The sequence below is a fragment of the Exophiala dermatitidis genome (assembly GCF_000230625.1).
Source record: "Exophiala dermatitidis NIH/UT8656 unplaced genomic scaffold supercont1.2, whole genome shotgun sequence".
Lineage (NCBI taxonomy): Eukaryota > Fungi > Ascomycota > Eurotiomycetes > Chaetothyriales > Herpotrichiellaceae > Exophiala > Exophiala dermatitidis.
The window spans coordinates 526,292-543,792 of NW_008751647.1; the positions used below are offsets into that span (position 1 = coordinate 526,292).

The 17,501-nt window shown below is 53.9% G+C and overlaps 6 protein-coding genes across 6 annotated transcripts; 3 read left to right on the forward strand and 3 right to left on the reverse strand.

Moving 5' to 3' along the window:
- Positions 1 to 1,734: 1,734 nt before the first annotated feature.
- Positions 1,735 to 3,387, forward strand: HMPREF1120_01699 (uncharacterized protein; the record flags this gene model as incomplete). The annotated part of the gene is made up of 2 exons (XM_009155721.1): positions 1,735 to 2,576; positions 2,631 to 3,387. The coding sequence occupies 2 exons, from the start codon at positions 1,735 to 1,737 to the stop codon at positions 3,385 to 3,387; spliced, it is 1,599 nt and encodes a 532-aa protein (XP_009153969.1).
- A 1,327-nt stretch (positions 3,388 to 4,714) lies between these two features.
- On the forward strand, positions 4,715 to 6,843 carry HMPREF1120_01700 (formyl-CoA transferase; the record flags this gene model as incomplete). Its single annotated transcript, XM_009155722.1, has 7 exons — positions 4,715 to 4,951; positions 5,091 to 5,107; positions 5,201 to 5,286; positions 5,425 to 5,471; positions 5,613 to 5,724; positions 5,824 to 5,878; positions 6,000 to 6,843. The coding sequence occupies 7 exons, from the start codon at positions 4,715 to 4,717 to the stop codon at positions 6,841 to 6,843; spliced, it is 1,398 nt and encodes a 465-aa protein (XP_009153970.1).
- A 29-nt stretch (positions 6,844 to 6,872) lies between these two features.
- Positions 6,873 to 8,718, reverse strand: HMPREF1120_01701 (riboflavin synthase alpha chain). Its single transcript, XM_009155723.1, has one exon. It carries the CDS (start codon positions 8,677 to 8,679, stop codon positions 7,837 to 7,839), a length of 843 nt encoding a protein of 280 aa, XP_009153971.1. The 5' UTR covers positions 8,680 to 8,718; the 3' UTR covers positions 6,873 to 7,836.
- Positions 8,719 to 8,727: 9 nt separating this feature from the next.
- Positions 8,728 to 10,852, reverse strand: HMPREF1120_01702 (salicylate hydroxylase). Its single transcript, XM_009155724.1, has one exon. It carries the CDS (start codon positions 10,297 to 10,299, stop codon positions 8,959 to 8,961), a length of 1,341 nt encoding a protein of 446 aa, XP_009153972.1. The 5' UTR covers positions 10,300 to 10,852; the 3' UTR covers positions 8,728 to 8,958.
- Positions 10,853 to 13,095: 2,243 nt separating this feature from the next.
- On the reverse strand, positions 13,096 to 13,566 carry HMPREF1120_01703 (uncharacterized protein). Its single transcript, XM_009155725.1, has one exon. It carries the CDS (start codon positions 13,442 to 13,444, stop codon positions 13,136 to 13,138), a length of 309 nt encoding a protein of 102 aa, XP_009153973.1. The 5' UTR covers positions 13,445 to 13,566; the 3' UTR covers positions 13,096 to 13,135.
- A 649-nt stretch (positions 13,567 to 14,215) lies between these two features.
- HMPREF1120_01704 (uncharacterized protein) lies at positions 14,216 to 17,443 on the forward strand (the record flags this gene model as incomplete). Its single annotated transcript, XM_009155726.1, has 1 exon — positions 14,216 to 17,443. The coding sequence occupies one exon, from the start codon at positions 14,216 to 14,218 to the stop codon at positions 17,441 to 17,443; it is 3,228 nt and encodes a 1,075-aa protein (XP_009153974.1).
- Positions 17,444 to 17,501: the final 58 nt, after the last annotated feature.

Genomic DNA, 17,501 nt, shown 5'->3' on the forward strand with positions numbered 1-17,501 from the left:
AAACTTTAGCCGGCTCGGTTTCAACCACACAACTACGGTGTACGCCTTGTTTGATGCCCAGCTGGGCATGACCGCCATTTTCACCGCCTCGGTCGGATCGCCTTTTGTCCACATCAACGGATGGGAAACAGGGATCAATGACGGCAAGCACACATATGGGACCGGTCACGAGGAGGATCACAGACACCGGCTGGATGCCCACAGCATTTGGGGCTCAACTTCGCACGGCATGGTTCTTGTCCAGCCGGTTGGTAGGGACCAGGGCGCTTGAAGTGAGGGCATTCCTGAAACGCCTTAGCTCAAAGTCCTTCGCTGGGGCCGTCGAGTCAACCCTGGGGCACTAAATCAGACAAACTCTTCGGCAAGCAAGCTCCCCGGGGCTCGGAAGACAGGGATCTCTTCCTAGCTTCATCCACTCGGTCAATCGGTCAGGGGCACACTTTACTCGCTGGGCGAATCGCGGTGGCTGCCGTCAGCTCAATGGCCGTTCAGGGCTATCGAGTCACCCTACCTGTAGCTGACCAGCAACGGGTACCGCTGTCGTGGTTCCTTGGCCTCCGATGGTCTCGACGATGGACAACCCCTGGCCCGCACTCAGTGCCGTATTTCCACCATGTCAACTCCCTTTGACACCCAAATCCGCCTGCTATCCCTCGATCGGTTGCATCATTGGATAATTGACAGTTGGCTAGGTCAGATCCTTGTCCTTCGATTCTCTTTTTTCTTTTCTCTTGCAGCGTCTGCAAGGCATGCCACATCATGACCTTGGCCCTGTCTCTCGCCATGATGCGCAACAATCCCAGATCCACACCGCCACTCGTCGCATGGCAGGTGGACAATCCACTCGACTCCTGAGGACCGGGATTGTCGAGCTTCTGCCTCATTTCCATCCTAGGTATTGTTGGACTTTCTCTCTCTCCCCGCTGGTCAGATAGCGGGCCTCCCTCCTCCCGTCCCACCTCAAATTCCCACCAGACCGCAGCTGGCCAGCCAGACGGCATCTCACTGGGCCTTACGCGGACATTTCCCTACGGGTGACATCAAAACCGCTCAAACGGCAGCCCCGGGTATTGGGTCTAGCGTCCTTGATGGAGCTCGCTGCACCTCGCTTCTATGGACCACCGGGCACGGATGTCAGAGAAGTTTCCCTGGGACTATCTGACGCTTCCGCGCTTCCTCGCCCCGTGTAACCGTAGCTTTATTTGGCCACTACCGGCGCGGGAAACGCAAAAGAAAGGCGTGTCTCCATCGGAATGCTGCTCGCCGTCGTGTCTTGTGGTATTCCAACTGCCCCAGGGAGTCCACCGCCTCTTTCCACGCGGCGGCGGATGCACCATCCCGCGACGACTGCGAAAGAGGCGCCCCGCTGCCTCTCCCACGTCGCTGCTCACTCCATTGACTCCTGGAATTTTTGCGCTCCTTTAATATGATGGCCGCCATCCCTTCACGGTTTGTAGGATGTTTCTCTCTTTCCCAGACACCTATCGCTACGCTGCCGAACGACGATACTCTCGGTTCCTCTTTGGGTGACCATGCCTACACATATCTCGCGCCTCCTCCTGCGCAAGCGCGGAAACAACAACAATGTCCACCACCATTTTCCGACCCAGCAGTTGTTCGTCTTGGGTACGTCATCTCGCAGACAACCCCAGAAAATCAAGTGCTGTTGCGAATCTGGCGATATACTAACCCTCATCGGCAGCACTATGTCGGATATGTGAGCCAATCGCTTTCATGTCGATATTTCCTTACGCCTACCGTATGATCGAGTCCTTCAACATCACCCAAGATGAGACTCGCGTCTCGGTGTACGCCGGCATGCTTATTACAGCCTTCGCATTCGCCGAATTCTCCACGGGCATGGTATGGGGACGCATTAGCGACCGCATAGGCCGCAAGCCCGTCCTTCTCTTTGGACTCTTCGGTACCGCTCTGAGCATGATTTTATTTGGGTTCGCACGCACGCTACCCGCGGCCGTCATGGCCAGAGCCTTGGGTGGGCTCCTGAATGGCAATGTTGGTGTTCTGCAGACGACGGTTGGGGAGCTCGTCACCAAGAAGGAGCACCAGCCTCGCGCGTATTCCATCATGCCATTTGTCTGGAGCATGGGCTCTATCATTGGACCGGCAATGGGCGGTGCATTAGCCATGCCGTGCGACTCTTACCCCTCCGTCTTCCCGCGTGGAGGCTTGTTCGACAAGTATCCCTTCCTGTTGCCCAATCTGTTCTGCGTTTTCATCCTGATCCTTGGAATCGTCAATGGGATTCTGTTTCTGGAGGAAACGCACGCAGAAAAGAGGGGTCGCCGCGACTTTGGTCGAGAGTGCGGCAGGCTCTTGCTCGAAAAGTTGTCATTTGAGACCCGCCCAAGAGAGGTCCTTTCCCGCGACAGGGATGACAGTGACCCGCCGCCAGGCTACCGAAGTACCGAAAGCTCGCCCATCCTGCGATCCACCACGACAGAGGATTTGGACGCGGAACTCGGCGGTTTGCATGAAAAGGAAAGTCGGAAAACCTGCAAAACCTTCCACAGACACGTCCTTCTCATCATCGTTGCTTATGCGATCTTAGCCTAGTAAGTCAATCACCCGCTTTGCACACAGGAGATCATGACTGACGTTGGGTACAGCCACAGTGTTTCTTTTGACGCCTTGATGCCCACTTTCCTGAGCGAGGAACCCCAGCAAACAGAAGTCGACCTTCCTTTCAAGTTTTCTGGTGGCTTTGGTCTGCCCACAAAGACAATTGGGTTCATGATGGCGGTGCAAGGCTTCTATTCCATGTTCGCCCAACTCGGCCTCTTCCCGTTCGTCGTCCGTCGGGTTGGGATTCTACGCACCTCTCGAGCTGTGATGACGGTTTGGCCCCTCCTTTATTTCGCGGTGCCTTACCTCGCCCTCCTGCCCGAACACCTGCAGCGACCGGGAATTTACTTTTCTCTCATCACAAAAACTACTTTTCAGGCGATTGCATTTCCCGCAAACGCCATTCTCTTGGCCAACGCCGTTCCTTCCAAATCTGTCCTGGGGACTGTGAACGGAGCGGCCTCTTCTACGGCGTGTTTGGCTAGGGCCTTGGGTCCGGTGGTGACAGGTTATATCCATTCAGCTGGTCTGAAACTTGGGTATAGTGGCCTGGCCTGGTGGGCAGGCGGTCTTGTCTGTGCTGTGGGAGCTCTGGAAAGCTACTGGATGGAAGAATCCGAAGGGCGTTTGGGCTCGGCTTCCCACGAACAGGAAGAGAGTTCTTGCGAGCCTCTGCTGCATTCGGTCGCAATCGAATCGTCTGACGAAAACACTTTGCCATCTAGCAAACCGACCTTGATGGACGATCTGGATTTGGCAGAGCCGATGAAGCTGGACACTGATTTCCAGTCAAAGGAGTAATGGGCAGCTGAACTACTGCCCTGGATGGGGACATTTGCTCGCCGTACAATCACTCTAGCTCGACTATGCTCTAGCCTTGAGCTCTAGAGCCGAGTACGGATTCTCGGCTTACTGCTCTTTGGAATTGGTATACGGGGAATAATTGCGAAAAAGGCATACAATCTTTTCAACGGGGCCGCCGGCAGCACCTCTATGATGTCTTGCTTTGAAGGATGGACGCGAAATGAATCGGGTTTGTGGAGAGATGGAGTTATGAAACCTGGAACCGAGCCGCATTAACATGGTGTTTCGGGGTTGTGCAAGGGGCAGGGATCAGGATGGTCGGGATCATATATCCCTGGTTATGTGGAGTCCTTTTGCTATCTATTTCCTGTTTGTGGTCGTCTTGGGCGGTTTTTTGTCTGAGATACCTTGCGGGCTTTGCTCCCGGTTCTGTGTTGGATTTCGGTTGCATTATTTGTAACACTATCAATGTGTTGGGACTGTACGTTAGGAGAGGAAAGATGTGAAGCGGGTAATGACCATAACGAGATCAAGTTTAGAAGGTCAATCAATACGGATCGATTGTCGAATGGCTCAGCCCCGGTACTGGTATACAGGCACAAGACCTTGGACATTGGCCTTGGGCAATCAATCACAGGATCCTCCGATTGGGAGTCGTATTTCTTATTGTTCTTACCTTCTTATATTCGTCCACTGGAGGAGAACGGGGTGGGATGCCATTGTGATGCGTTGCTGTGTGCCAGTACTACAACGTTGTAGTTGTGGTAGCGGACGAGGCTGTCGGACTCGACCTTCCCCTTTCGGCGACCGAGGCTCGGAGAAATGCGTCGCGTCACAACTTCAACTTGCCCATTGCAAACACAACTTGAAGGTCATGACCGTGAGCGACTTGGATATAGTCTCTCAAGTTCACCGAAGGCCGTGCATGTTCCTGATTTTCTCGTGGGGGTTTGGAGATATTCATACAACCAAAGTCCAGTTATAGTTGTTGCAAAGGTCGAGGTTCTCTCAACGAACGGAGCGGGACAACCGTGCGTGAGGACAAGCTCACCGATCGGAGCGGAATAACAAACAATTCGAGTCCTGACTTTGAGGTAGTCGAGTCACGGGTGTATTTAGGCTATCTAGCGACTGGAACGAGAGGGACGAAGACGAAGACGAAGAACGAGGGGCACGAGCACGCGCACGCGCAGAACAGAACTCAACGAGGGAGAAGAGACCCGGAGACCTGGAGCTGACTAGCCTGCTAGTGACTTGATATTGGGTTTTTCTTTCTCATTTTGAGGTGCTTTACGGCTCGAACGGAAAGGGAAAAAGTATGGCGATGGCGCCCAACAAAGCCGCTCAGGCTATAACCATGGCGACTCGGACTACACGTGGACCGTCATCGTTACTATCATCAGTACCGCGGAGAAGTCTTGCGCGCCGGGCACCGGTTTCGTTCCTCAATGGACGAGAAAGACGATCCATGGCATCTGTCTCTGATTCCCAGGGGAACGGGAAGAAAGTCGCGCCGTTGGAGGGGATTCGTGTCTTGGATATGACGAGGGTTTTGGCCGGGGTAAGTTAGCAAACACTGTTGATCACCCAAAGATGCGGTTGTGATATGATGGAACAAGGCTGTCTGGCTTGACTGCTTGGGACCATTGGTGGCTGACTCTTATGGTGGCGATGTGATGTTATAGCCTTACTGTACGCAGATTCTGGGGGATTTGGGGTAAGTTTCTTGCATTCCATCGGGACTCACTGACGTCCCTACCGTCCATGGTGAGTTGGCTAAGGTAGGCTAACTGACGGGTAATGTGGGCAGTGCCGAAGTCATCAAGATTGAACATCCGACTCGGGGCGATGACACGAGAGCTTGGGGGCCGCCGTTTGCGAAGTATAAAGATGGCGGTAAGTTTTCTTGGTCTTGGTTTCTGCGGCTGAGCTGGGAGATGGGGGATGAGAGCCGTCCCTGGTCGGGTTGTCAGACTGGCTGGTGGTATGAAGGATAAAGGATATGGTAGACTGACCTAAGTTCTTGGACGGCAGCGGTTGTGAAAGGAGGTCGGGCGGGCGAGAGTGCTTACTTTGTTGGGGTGAGTGGTGCCTTGTCTTGCCTCGCTTTGACTTGTTTTACGGTACCTCGCAGCTTCGCTTGAGGCACCACCGCATCGCATGCATGCTTTCTGCGTTGTGCCAGTGTCTTGGGATTCCCAGACTGATTTTATCTTGCCCAGGTCAACCGCAACAAAAAGTCCGTGGGACTATCATTTCAACATCCCGAAGGCATCAAGATCCTGCATGAGCTGGCCAAGACCTCGGACGTCCTGGTGGAAAATTACATTCCTGGTATGTGCAAGTAAACCGTCGAGCGGGTTCGGGAGAAAAGACAAGACATGGTGGTGTTTGTAGAACAGGACAGACTGAGCTAATTGTGTCATTGTCAAGGGGCGCTCAAAAAGTATCAGCTCGACTATGAGTCGTTGCGCAAGATCAATCCACGGTGAGTACTTGGTCCTGATACCTTTGGCTGTGATTGGAATGGATTTGGATTCACTACTATCAAGTACATTCAGTCCTGCAGTGTCTGCACATTACTAACCAGCACTTTGTTTTACTGGCAGACTCATCTACGCCTCCATCACCGGCTACGGCCAAACAGGGCCCTACAGCAAACGAGCAGGCTACGACGTAATGGTCGAAGCGGAATTCGGTCTCATGCACATCACGGGCGAACGCAACGGTTCACCAGTCAAAGTCGGGGTGGCAGTCACCGACCTAACAACAGGCCTGTACACAGTAAACGCAATCATGGCATCATTACTAGCCCGCCAAAGAACCAACCAAGGGCAACATCTAGACGTTGCCCTCTCAGACTGTCAAACCGCAACACTGGCCAACATCGCCAGCAGCGTACTGATCAGCGGCGAACGCGACCAAGGCCGCTGGGGCACGGCACACCCGTCCATCGTGCCCTACAAGGGATTCCAAACCGCCGACGGCGATATCATGATTGGCGGCGGTAATGACCGGCTATTTGGGATCCTGTGCGACAAACTCGGTCGGCCGGAGTGGAAAACGGATCCCCGGTTCGTCACGAATGATGTCCGTGTTGAGAATCGTGATGTTCTCGAGCCGCTTATTGAGGAGATGACTCGTACCAAGACGACGCAGCAGTGGTTGGATGTCTTTGAGGGCAGTGGGATGCCTTATGCGGCTATTAATGATGTGAAAGATACGCTGGACCATGATCATACGAAAGCCAGAGGGATGGTGACGGAAATTCAGCATCCTGCTTGTGGGGATATTAAGCTTGTTAGCCATCCGGTCAAGTATTCGGGTAGTGTTACGGGTGTGAGATCGCCGCCGCCGACGCTGGGCGAACATACGGATCAAGTTTTGACGGAGGTATTGGGATTGGATGGGAAGGAGGTCGAGGAGTTGAAGGGGAAGGGGGTGGTGGCGTGAACACGCAAAAAGAGAGTAAAAGCTGGAGCTTGTGTTGTATACATTGAGATTTGATACTCTAGAAAGACATCTGCTGTACCTTATTACTAGGTACTGTAGTTAAGGGGGAAATAAAAAGTGCCTGTACTGTTGTATCTGCCTGTGTAGGAGTAACCCAGTGGGCCAATGGAGTACTACCTAGTTAGGGACTATACCATACTATATGGCATGCTCTATCTGCCGTATGTTCCTAGGTAGCTAGATAGGGGTTGCTTGCAAGTAAACCCGCGATTCGGGAGGTCCAATTTTGGTGACTGAAGCCAGATTCAGGTTCTGTTCTCTTCCTCCTCCGTCTACTCCTCCGCTCTGGACGTGGTGCACCAAAAAAACAAACAGTAGTGTGGTATTGTAGTACTGAGATTGACATGTCCATAAGCCTGCTGGGACTGGTGTGAATTGTAGTGGTTGAGGCTTGGGAGGCTTCTCCTTTCGTCCTTCTGCCGACATGCTCAGACTGAGCACTCCCATCTCGGCTTTGAATCGGTCGGAACTGCAGTGTGCCAGACGGGGGATGGCTCTAGGCTTCTCTGGATTTCATGACTTCACATCCTGGAAGGTGTTCGACTTCAGCGAGAATGGAGTCCAGCTTCGGACGGTAATCGGTTGGGGAAGCTGTCCAATGGGTAGAGTCAGGACAGCGTGATTTGACATGCAAGGGTCGAGATGTACTGTATCAAGCCTGGAAGGATTGTTCTCATCGTGGACCACTGCAGCCGTTTTCGGTGTCGGTACCGTCCATGGGAACCATTCGATTGTCACACAATGGTGACGACCTTCTAGTAGGTGGTGTCATGACTGCCATTTTCGCGCGGTATCGAAGTATATTTCTGCAGATCCGCGTATCTTCCACGACGACTCAATAAGAGCTATCATCGTTGGTGCAGGAGGACACGACACCGTCGCAGGCTTCTGGTCTCGTGTCGTGTCGTGTCGTCTCGACCGAAGCATTTAACTCTACCCTTGCAACGTCTTGAGCTTCTCGTCGACAAGTCTGCCGACAACCTTTTCCAAGATAGCAGGGGCACCAGCACCGTCCTTTAACGTGCTCTCAAAGTATCCGACGACGCTTTTCTCGACCAGCTTTCCCACCACGTCGATCTCGACATTGACCTGATCACCCGGCTTTTTGGCCGCCATGACCACCCGTTCCTGCGTGTAGGCAATCAACATGACCTCGAACCAGCCCTCCGCATCATTGACTTTGGTGATGGTCAAGCTGGCGCCGTCGAGAGTGATGTAGCCCTTCTCCACCACATACCGCAACACATTTGTCTCGCGTGGCTTCAACCGGAACGTCAGGGCGTTTCCGTCCGGCGTCACGCTCTCAATCGTCGCCACTGTGTCCACGTGTCCTTGGACAAAGTGTCCGCCCATCCGCGTGCTGGCGCTGACGGCTCTCTCGAGGTTGACTCGGCCTCCTTTTTGTAACAGACCCAAATTGGTCCGGCGCAGCGTCTCGGGCGCCACGCCCACCTTGAAGCTGGACGAGTCGAATTCGGTCACGGTCAGACATGTTCCGTTGACCGAGATCGAGTCGCCGAGTTGGGCGTCCGTTAGGATCGAGGCGCAGTCCGATATTGTTAGGGAGGTGCCGTTGCCGCCGGACACGGAGGGGTCGAGGTCTGTCAACGACGTGACTGTGCCGATGGTCTCGACGAGGCCGGTGAACATGGTGAAAAGAAGGGATATTGTTTGGGCAAATCCGGGAGTCAATTGAATTTCTGGATGGATGCTTGAGCTGCGGTAGGATTGTTGTACGGTATGTGCTGTGCTGTGTTTCAGTTGCCAATGCGGCATCTCATCCTCTGTTTCGCGGCGGTTGTGTCATTCTCGCTCGGCCTCGGCGAGTCTTCGCTTATGTAACGATGAGTACAAATAGGTCGGCCGCGACACTCCCCATACAGTCTACAGTACTACCGCTTCGAACAGCAGACATTGCAGTCGACGCTTGGTTGTCATGGTCTGAATCCAATTGCTATATGTACTCAATATGGAAATACAAAAGTTGGTTCCGTAGTCTACTGGCGACAACGCCATGACAATCTGGCCATTGATGAGTACCCGGTATGTCCTCCATCAAGCCCCGACCGACTCAGACTCGGCCTTGAGCAGCTCCTCTGCATCCTTCATGACATCGATGCCATAAATCAACTTCTGCACGTCGGCATCTGCCCACTTGTCCGGGACAGGGCCTTTGCCAGCCTTGAGGGCGGCGAACTGCCGGTCTCGTTCCTTTTTGGCTTCTCCTTCACCCAGGTGCATTTCGCGCCCATTTGCGGCCGCCATTTCGACCAGAGTCTCTGCGCGCAGTTTGCGGATCTGTTCGTAGATTTTCAACGCCTTGTGGATGTCGTCGGGGGTAGCGCGGGCGGGCAGATGAGACAAGACGACGGTCAAGACGCCCGCATCTTCAATGGCTTGGGCAGCGCCCTGTGCCAGATGGGGAAGCGTCGGGTGACAAGCGTCACCTAGAAGAGCCGTACTGCCATGCACCCATGTCGGCAGAGGAGCATGGACTCTCAGTTTCCACTCACAGACCTCATCTTTGGGCACGAGGTTGAGCATGCGATGGATCATGGGGCAAAAGTCACCATAAACCTCGAGCATGTCCTTCTTCGATCCCTTGGTGGTGTATGTGGCGGACGGGGCGGCCGCAAAGTTGACATCTGGCTGTGCGGTGGAGATATTGTAAATCTGCTTGTTCGAGACCGGATACGCAATGATGTGTCTCTTCTCCCCGATCCAGCGCGTGGCCTTGTCGCCCTCGATGAGGGCCAGCAACTCCGGGTCCGACGACATTTGCTCTCTGGTCAGCATGATCCGGTACGCGGCTTGGCCAGAGTCCTTGACGTCCGCTTCCACACCCAGATCCTTGAGCATGGCCACCCGTGTGTTGGATTTGACACCGTCGGCGCCCAGCAGGACATCGCACTCCACCTCGTAGGGCTCGCCGGTGCGTGGTCGAGCCGTAAAACGTGGCTTCGACCCGAACCGGACGTTTTCCGCCGTCGTCGCGAAGACGAATACGATCTTGTCCGATTCTCGCTTGCAGCCGTTGTACAGCTCACCAGCCAATGTGGCGCGGTGGCCCACGGTGTGCGGGTAGCCGTAGATTTCTTGGATGTACCGGAGATCAACGTGGGCGAGCTCCTTGTCGGTCGAACCCTCTCGAATACTGGTCTCGTTGAGCACGACCGCGTCCTTGAAGATGTCGTTCCATACACCAAACCGGTCCAGGATCCGGGCCATGTTGGGCGCCATCTGAATCCCGGCGCCCACAAATCCCAGATTCGACGCCATCTCAAATACCGTAATGTCCTTGAACCCGGCGCGTGCGAGCCCCAGCGCCGCGGACAGCCCGCCCATCCCGGCACCGAGAATGCATATCTTCAATGGTGGGATTTCACCAGTCGCCATCTTGACAATGCCGCGCACTCGACTATGATCTGGTTCCTGGCTGCTGCTCTGCCATCAATAGTAGCGATGACTCGGACCCTTTGCTTTTATTTTAAAGACTGTATATACACGGCACTACTCTACGGGATGTTGAGCTGGGGTGCCATTATTGATGATCATTGGCTGGTTAAACACAAAGGCGAAGAAGCCTTTTGGCAGTTTGTGGGGGTCTGTCGGCAACAGTCTGCGGCACTTGATCAAGTTGGATCTGGGACTTCAACGGTTCACTGGCAGGAGAATATCAGCACCGGCGGTGGCAGCAAAGAATGATGCATTTCTTGTATTCATTCGCCATACCTACTGTATGCCATGGATTGATCAACCGAGTTGGTTGCCGCTGACCACGCGCAACTCGCCAACTTGAACCGGCGTTGAGCAGAAATAGAAACGCCCACCTACACCTCCTCTACCATTATTGTACTAACTCGACACAGCCCGACTCCGCCAGGCCGTCAGTCCATCTCTCATGCCGCCGTCGACTTTAGCTATTGACTGGCGAGACGCTTGGTCGAGTCTAGAAGAACGATCAAGCAGCCGGCTGGCCCTGAAACACACCATGGGCCCATATATACTAGTCCAGGAGCCCGCGGCGGCCGTTGACCCAGCGATTTTGGGGCCAAATAGCCAACTTTTCGGGCCCGCGGATCTCTCGACTTGAGTCCTAAACAACCGGCAGGCTGACATCCATGAGGCTGTGTTATTGAGCAAATAGACGGGTGACTTGATATGGCCATGGACACAATATTTACCCTCGGTTGCCTTAAAGCTTCATTCGAATGAGTGGCTTTCTTCCAACGACACAGCGCAATGACTTCTGCCAAGTATCAAGCCATGGACGGTAGCGGTCCAAGCATCAGCTACATGCACGACATCCCCGATGACAAAGGTGAACTATCGCTGCACAAAATCGAACAACCCAAATATCAACGCCCTCGATGGCGCACTGCTCTGAGGTTGCTGTTGTTACACGGCGTGCCTGTGGCAGCCTCGTGTGTCCTGATCGCCCTCAATGCGGCGAACCTACGATGGCGGTCCTCCCTGGCCAGCGGCACCGGCGACATCCTAAGTGTTCTTCAGATTGCATCGAAAGCGCAAGAGCTGCTTCTTCTTTTTAGTCTTTCCCACGTCGTCCTCTTCTGGCTTATGCGATCCTTAACCACGGGCGATGGAATCCCCTTTGGGCTCTTCGTGGGTGCTTTGGGATCTTCCCTCGGTGCCACTCCCTTCACGTCCGGCGTTTGGTCCTCATTGGCACAATCATTCCGAAAACCTCGACTCCTTCGTCTGTGTTTGTTGGTGGTCGGAATTACGCTCCTCGGGGTCGTCGTGGGACCTGCCACAGCCATTGCCCTGATCCCGCGGCTCGATTGGTGGCCGGATCACACGCTCTTCAAGATGTGGTCGCCTTCAAGCAAGAACTTCGTACCACTCGAGGCCCGCATGTACATCCCCATGGACATTTTCCCAACAAATATCACCAAGGACTATCTCCCGGGTGACTATTGTTCCAACCCGTCCCTCGACCAGGCCGGCTTTTGCCCCTACGCAGGCTTCGAGGACTTGTCCGCACTCTCTTCCGACGAACGCGATGTGAACACGACCCTGGACACCGCGGAGCTAAGTCTGGGCCGTCGAATGATCCGGTCGGATGGGTTTGGAGGGAAAGAATACACCTGTGCCTCGATGTGGACATCCCATCGACTGATCAACAACTACATGTCCTCAGATTACAAAGACGGGCATTCTGCTGTTTCCTCCGTCGAAGCCAGTATCAAAGACACCGCACCCCTCACTCCGCTGGTAGATGTCATCTGCGGGAATTCCACGCCTGGGACCGAATATAACAGAAGTCTGGGCTTCATGTTGAACTTCTTGTCGAATGCCAACGCGGCATTCACCAATGTGACACCCGGCGACGGGCTGAACTGGACAATCGATCTTCGAGATACATGGAACGAGAGCATTCTTCAAAACTCATCGGATCATTTGTTCGAGTGGCGCGAGGACGTCTTCCCCAACAAGTCTGTTCTGGTCGGACTAGTCCTCACTCCCGGCAGCAACGATTCGAGCCCCAACGTGACCGTCTGTGCAGTCAATGCCAAGTACATTGCCGCGAAGCTATGGTACACGTCGACGCAAACGGTGATTTCTTCGGATTTCACCTGGACGCCCAGCATCACCCCAGGCGGCTACCTAGGCTACGGGGACGTGGGCAGCAAGTATATAGATACTCAGCAAATCACCATTTCCAAGGCGTGGGCGGACGTGCTCAACACCAATGGCCTCCTTGCCGATTTGATCGCCCGGTCCATGGCCGACAGCAACCACAGCATGTACGACAACAGTGTGCAGAACGCCTCGGCGAAATCAAATCTCGTCATCCCACACCGCCAGATGGCGGCTCTCGGAGCCGCGGTGCTGGATGGCATTGCCCGCATCGGCGTCAACCACAGCATCAATTCGGGCTCTGGCAGTACTGACGCAACCTGGTCGAACCAGACGGTCCTCATCTGCAACAATCACGGCTGGTGCTCCGAGGGTCCGCTGCTCGGGGGCAGCGAGGCATCTATTCTGAACACGACGCACGATGAATTTTTGCGACAGTATCCTGGCTATACCGCCGACTTCGTGCCCACGGGGTACGCCGATGGCAGGAACGATACTCCGATCATGCATTCATTCGCCATGCCTGCTGATGGATACCAGAACTGGACTCACATTTCTTTCCCCGTCAAGGTGTACAGTTATAGCTGGGGCTTCAATACGACACTGGTCAAGTTGGCCGTCGCGGTGCTTGCTATTTATCTATTGATTGTCCTTGTGCATTGTTGTTTGGTGCTTGTCGTCGAAGGTGACGACGCCTGGGTCCGCGTAAGGAATTTGGGGGATGTGCTCGCTCTCGCTTGGGCCAGTCACCCGCCCTCTCCACCTCCGAATCGCGCGGATTCGTCTTCCTCGTCAGCAAGCTTGAAATCTGAGTCCAGCAAGACCAAGGGTATCTTGCGCAGCATGTCCCAATTATCGAACACGGTTGCCCCATCTTCAGGCCAGGCAAGTCGGACTGTCGGCTGGCACCGGAATGTGGCCCTGAAGCCCAGGTGGGCATCGACTACTGAGCAGGAAATGGGTGGGGACGCTGACTCCTGTTATACTCGGGATGCGGACATGGTTTTTGTGGCGAAATGAAGATCGAAGGGAAACGAAGTGGATGGAGTGTGGCGTAGGCCACGGGATGAATGCATGAGTGGTGGATAGGTTGCTGAACAGGCGTCACGGCTTTCGGATCAGGAGTATCTGGGTCACAGGTGGAATATGGGTTAAGTAGTTTAACAAATTGGTAGTAGGCGTATATATGCGATTACTGTGTTCAACGGTTCTTGATATTGATCAGTATGTACATGCAGCTCGACCGGAATGTTGGAAAAGAGCAGAGCTGTTGATGCGCTGGGCTCTCCCAACTGGCCGTGCCCATTGACTTGGCCTTGTTAAGCAGAGCCTCGTCAGCCTCGTAGCCTCGTAGCCCCGTGGACCTCTCGGCTCAGTTGCCTTGAGCGGCCATTGGCTAGAAGCCAGTTTGTCACTGCGATGCAAGTCGGCATTAAAGTCAGGCATTCGTTGACGAAGCGTTTGATACAGCGAATTTGTTTGTTTGTTTGTTCAGTGAACTTGATTACTGTCGTTCTTTGCGTCTCTAGCCAGGTCCTCTTCCTTTGCTTTCAGCTGCACGCCGCCGGATCTGGATCTATGAAATAACATGACCTCCTAATATGGCACCAACGAATCCCAATCGACTTGCAGTCTCGAACCGACACCCGCAAGAATGACAACGAATCGGACTCGAACTCGAATTCGGACACGAAAATTATAGTCTGCCAAGATGATGCGGATACTTGAAGCACAGGCGCCCGCGCGGCAGACGGCCACAGACACAATCCAGACGCTGAGCAACCGACTATCGAGCGCGACGCTGCTGGAAGACCGACGGGCGGCGATCCTGGGCCTCCGCAGCTTTGCCAAACTATACCCTGCCTCAGTGGCATCAGGAGCATTAAGAGACTTAATCGCAGGCCTACGACGCGATGGCGACGACTCGGACACAATCAAGGTGGTGCTAGAGACATTGTTGATGCTATTTGAGCCGGACGAGAAATCGCCCGAAGCATCCGAAGACATATCGCTATGGTTGGCGGACGAATTCACCCAGCGGCAGGACAACATCACCGCACTTTTAGACCTGCTCGAGTCGCCCGAGTTCTACCTGCGACTATACGTGCTGCAGATTCTATCTCATATATCGACGGCCCGCCCGCAGCGCACTCAGGAGGCCATCTTCTCCGCGCCGCTAGGTGTGTCTCGCATCACGGGTGTGTTAGATGACAAGCGAGAAGCCGTCCGCAACGAGGCATTGGTCCTGCTAGTTGCTCTGACGCCCACGTCGGCCGAGTTGCAGAAGGTCGTGGCGTTTGAAAACGCCTTCGACCGCGTCTTTGCACTGATTGAAGGCGATGGAGGTCTGACTCATGGCTCAACCACGGTACAGGATTGCCTGTCTCTGCTGGCCAATCTGCTCAATCTCAACACGTCGAATCAGTCTTACTTTCGAGAAATCGGCGGCATCGGCAAAATCAAAAAATTGTTATCGGCAGTCGTGGACCAGGAGGACTCCGGCGACGGTGTGTCGGAGTGGATGAAGCCTCAAAGAGATATGAACCTGTGGGGCTTGTTGGGAGTCATCCGTCTGTTTCTCGCCCCCGGCGCTCAGGGCACCCCGGTCAACCAGCAGGCCTTCTGGCAGACCGGAGTGTTGCAGGACGTCTTGCGTGTGGCTTTTCACCCGAATTTTAGTACTGGCATTCGCGCCAAATCTCTCCAGACCTGCGGCGACATTATCCGTGGAAACCATGGCCTTCAGGAACGGTTTGGCGACTTGCCTGTGCAGATTAAACAGAAACGGCAGCAACAGGATACCACATCCTCGACTGCTGCCAACGGACACGCAGTAGCGGAAAAGCAGTCCGCCAAGAAGTCAAGCGGCGTCGTGTACCACGAGCAAAACATCATCGAAGCACTCCTAGAACTCGCTTTGGAATCTTCCCCGCTCCCTCTATTCGATGTCCGATTAGCGGCATGCTCAACCCTAAAAGCGTTTTTCGAAGGCCATTCAGGCATCAAAGCCCACGTTCTCCGTCGAGCCATCGAAGGCCACAAGGCCGGCGACGACACCATCCCCAACATGCTGACTGTTCTTCTCGAACCTCCTGCGGCGCGGAACCGCAACAACTCAGACCCATACCAACAATGGATTGCCGCCGTGTTGCTCATGCACTTGCTCCACGATAACCCGGAAACCAAGGAAATAGCCCTCACGGTGACCGAAGGCGATGCCGAAAGTGGCGAGGAAGTAGTCACATTTATCCAGAGCGTCACTAGCAACGTTGTCGCGGGAGTCCAGCACATCGAAGACGAGCGGGCCCTTTTGGGTTGTCTCATGCTTCTATGTATCTGGCTCTTTGAGGACTTTGACGCCGTCAACGATTTATTGGGTGAAGGGAGCAATGTGCAGGGTCTCATGGCGGCGGTGAAAATCTCACACAACGGGGCCATGCCTCTCGTGGCGGGATTGTGTGCTTTTCTTCTCGGGATCATCTACGAGTTCAGCACTAAGGATTCGCCCATCCCAAGAGCCACTCTACACGATTTGTTGTTGAACGGTCTAGGACGCGAGACATATGTGAACCGATTGACCAAACTTCGTGAGAATCCCTTTGTGCGCGACTTTGAGGTCTTGCCGCAAACAGCCGGCCACGGTGGTCTGCCTGATGTCTATTTCGACAAAATGTTTATCGATTTCTTCAAGGACAATTTCAGCCGGTTCCTGCGCGCCATTGACCGAGATCCCCAATTCGAAGTCTCGATTGTAAGTAATGGCGTGCAAAAAGGCATCTCGCGCGACCTGGTCGACAATCTGAAAGGCGAGGTGGAAGAACAGCGCAAAGCACTCGAAGCCGCCAACGCGCAACTGCTCGCGCTCACGAGGAAACTCGAACAAGAAGAGCTCGACCATCGCCGCACTCGCGAGTCGTCTGCCGTCGAACTGGGGCGCATCAAGCAGATCAACCAGAGTTTACAGGACAATCATGACGAGGAGATGAAAAGGATGCAGGAGAGCTTTGCCCGCGAGAGGAGTGAGCTCATCAAGAATCACCAAAACGAGTCGAACAGAATGCGGCAAGAACATGACGCCACGCTAGCCAATTTGCGCAAACAGCATGAAACGGAGAATTCACGGTTCGAACAACGGCTGAAGCTACTCGAACAAGAAGCAACGCACGAACAAGCCATCTTGGTCGAACAGCACAGAAAGGAAATCCATGATATTGACGCCAAAGCCCAAGCGGCACGTGAAAGAGAGGCCGCTGAGATCAACGATCTCAAGAAAACTATTGCGGATTTGCAAGCGAAATTGAAGAAAGTACAGGATGACCATGTCTTGGATCTCCAGACTGCGCATGATGAGTATCAGGCTAAAGTGAAGAGTTTGGAGGGTCGGCTGGCCAGAGCGGAGAGTCGCGCCGCCGATGCTGAGCAACGTGCCAGACATCTTGGTCAGGAACTTGAGGCTGAAAAGACGCAGCGTAAAGATGTCCAGACTGAATTGGATGATTTGTTGGTTGTCTTTGGGGATTTGGAGGCCAAGAGGTCCGCTGATAAGAAGAGGTTGAGGGATTTGGGTGAGGAGGTGTCGGAGGATGAAGATGAAGATGATGAAGAAGGAGAAGGAGAAGAAGGAGATGAACAAGAAGAGGAAGAAGAAGAGGATGGTGGTGGTGAGGGAGAAGAGGATGGAGAAGATGATGGTGGTAAAGAAGGGGAAGAAGCTGAAGAAGAGCAAACAGAGGCAAAAGAAGAAGAACAGAGACAAGAAGACAGTTCTGTGCAAGACGAAGCGGAAGAAGAGAAACAAGAAGTTAGTCATGTCTCTTCCGCAGATGAGAAAGCTGCAGAGAAGGAACAAGACGCCAGTCCGAAGTCCGAACCCCAACCTGAAGGCAAGAAAGGCAAAGGCAAAGGCAAAAATAAGGCCAAGAATAAATCATCAAGGTAGTCGGTCTGACTATTCGATATTTTACAGATTCGACCTTGAACTCAAACTCAAACTCGAC

Excerpts from the sequence above, each read along its gene's own strand:
- HMPREF1120_01702 (XM_009155724.1), bottom strand. The coding sequence starts at position 10,299 with ATGGCGACTGGTGAAATCCCACCATTGAAGATATGCATTCTCGGTGCC.
- HMPREF1120_01701 (XM_009155723.1), bottom strand. The coding sequence starts at position 8,679 with ATGCCGCATTGGCAACTGAAACACAGCACAGCACATACCGTACAACAA.
- HMPREF1120_01703 (XM_009155725.1), bottom strand. The coding sequence starts at position 13,444 with ATGCCCACCTGGGCTTCAGGGCCACATTCCGGTGCCAGCCGACAGTCC.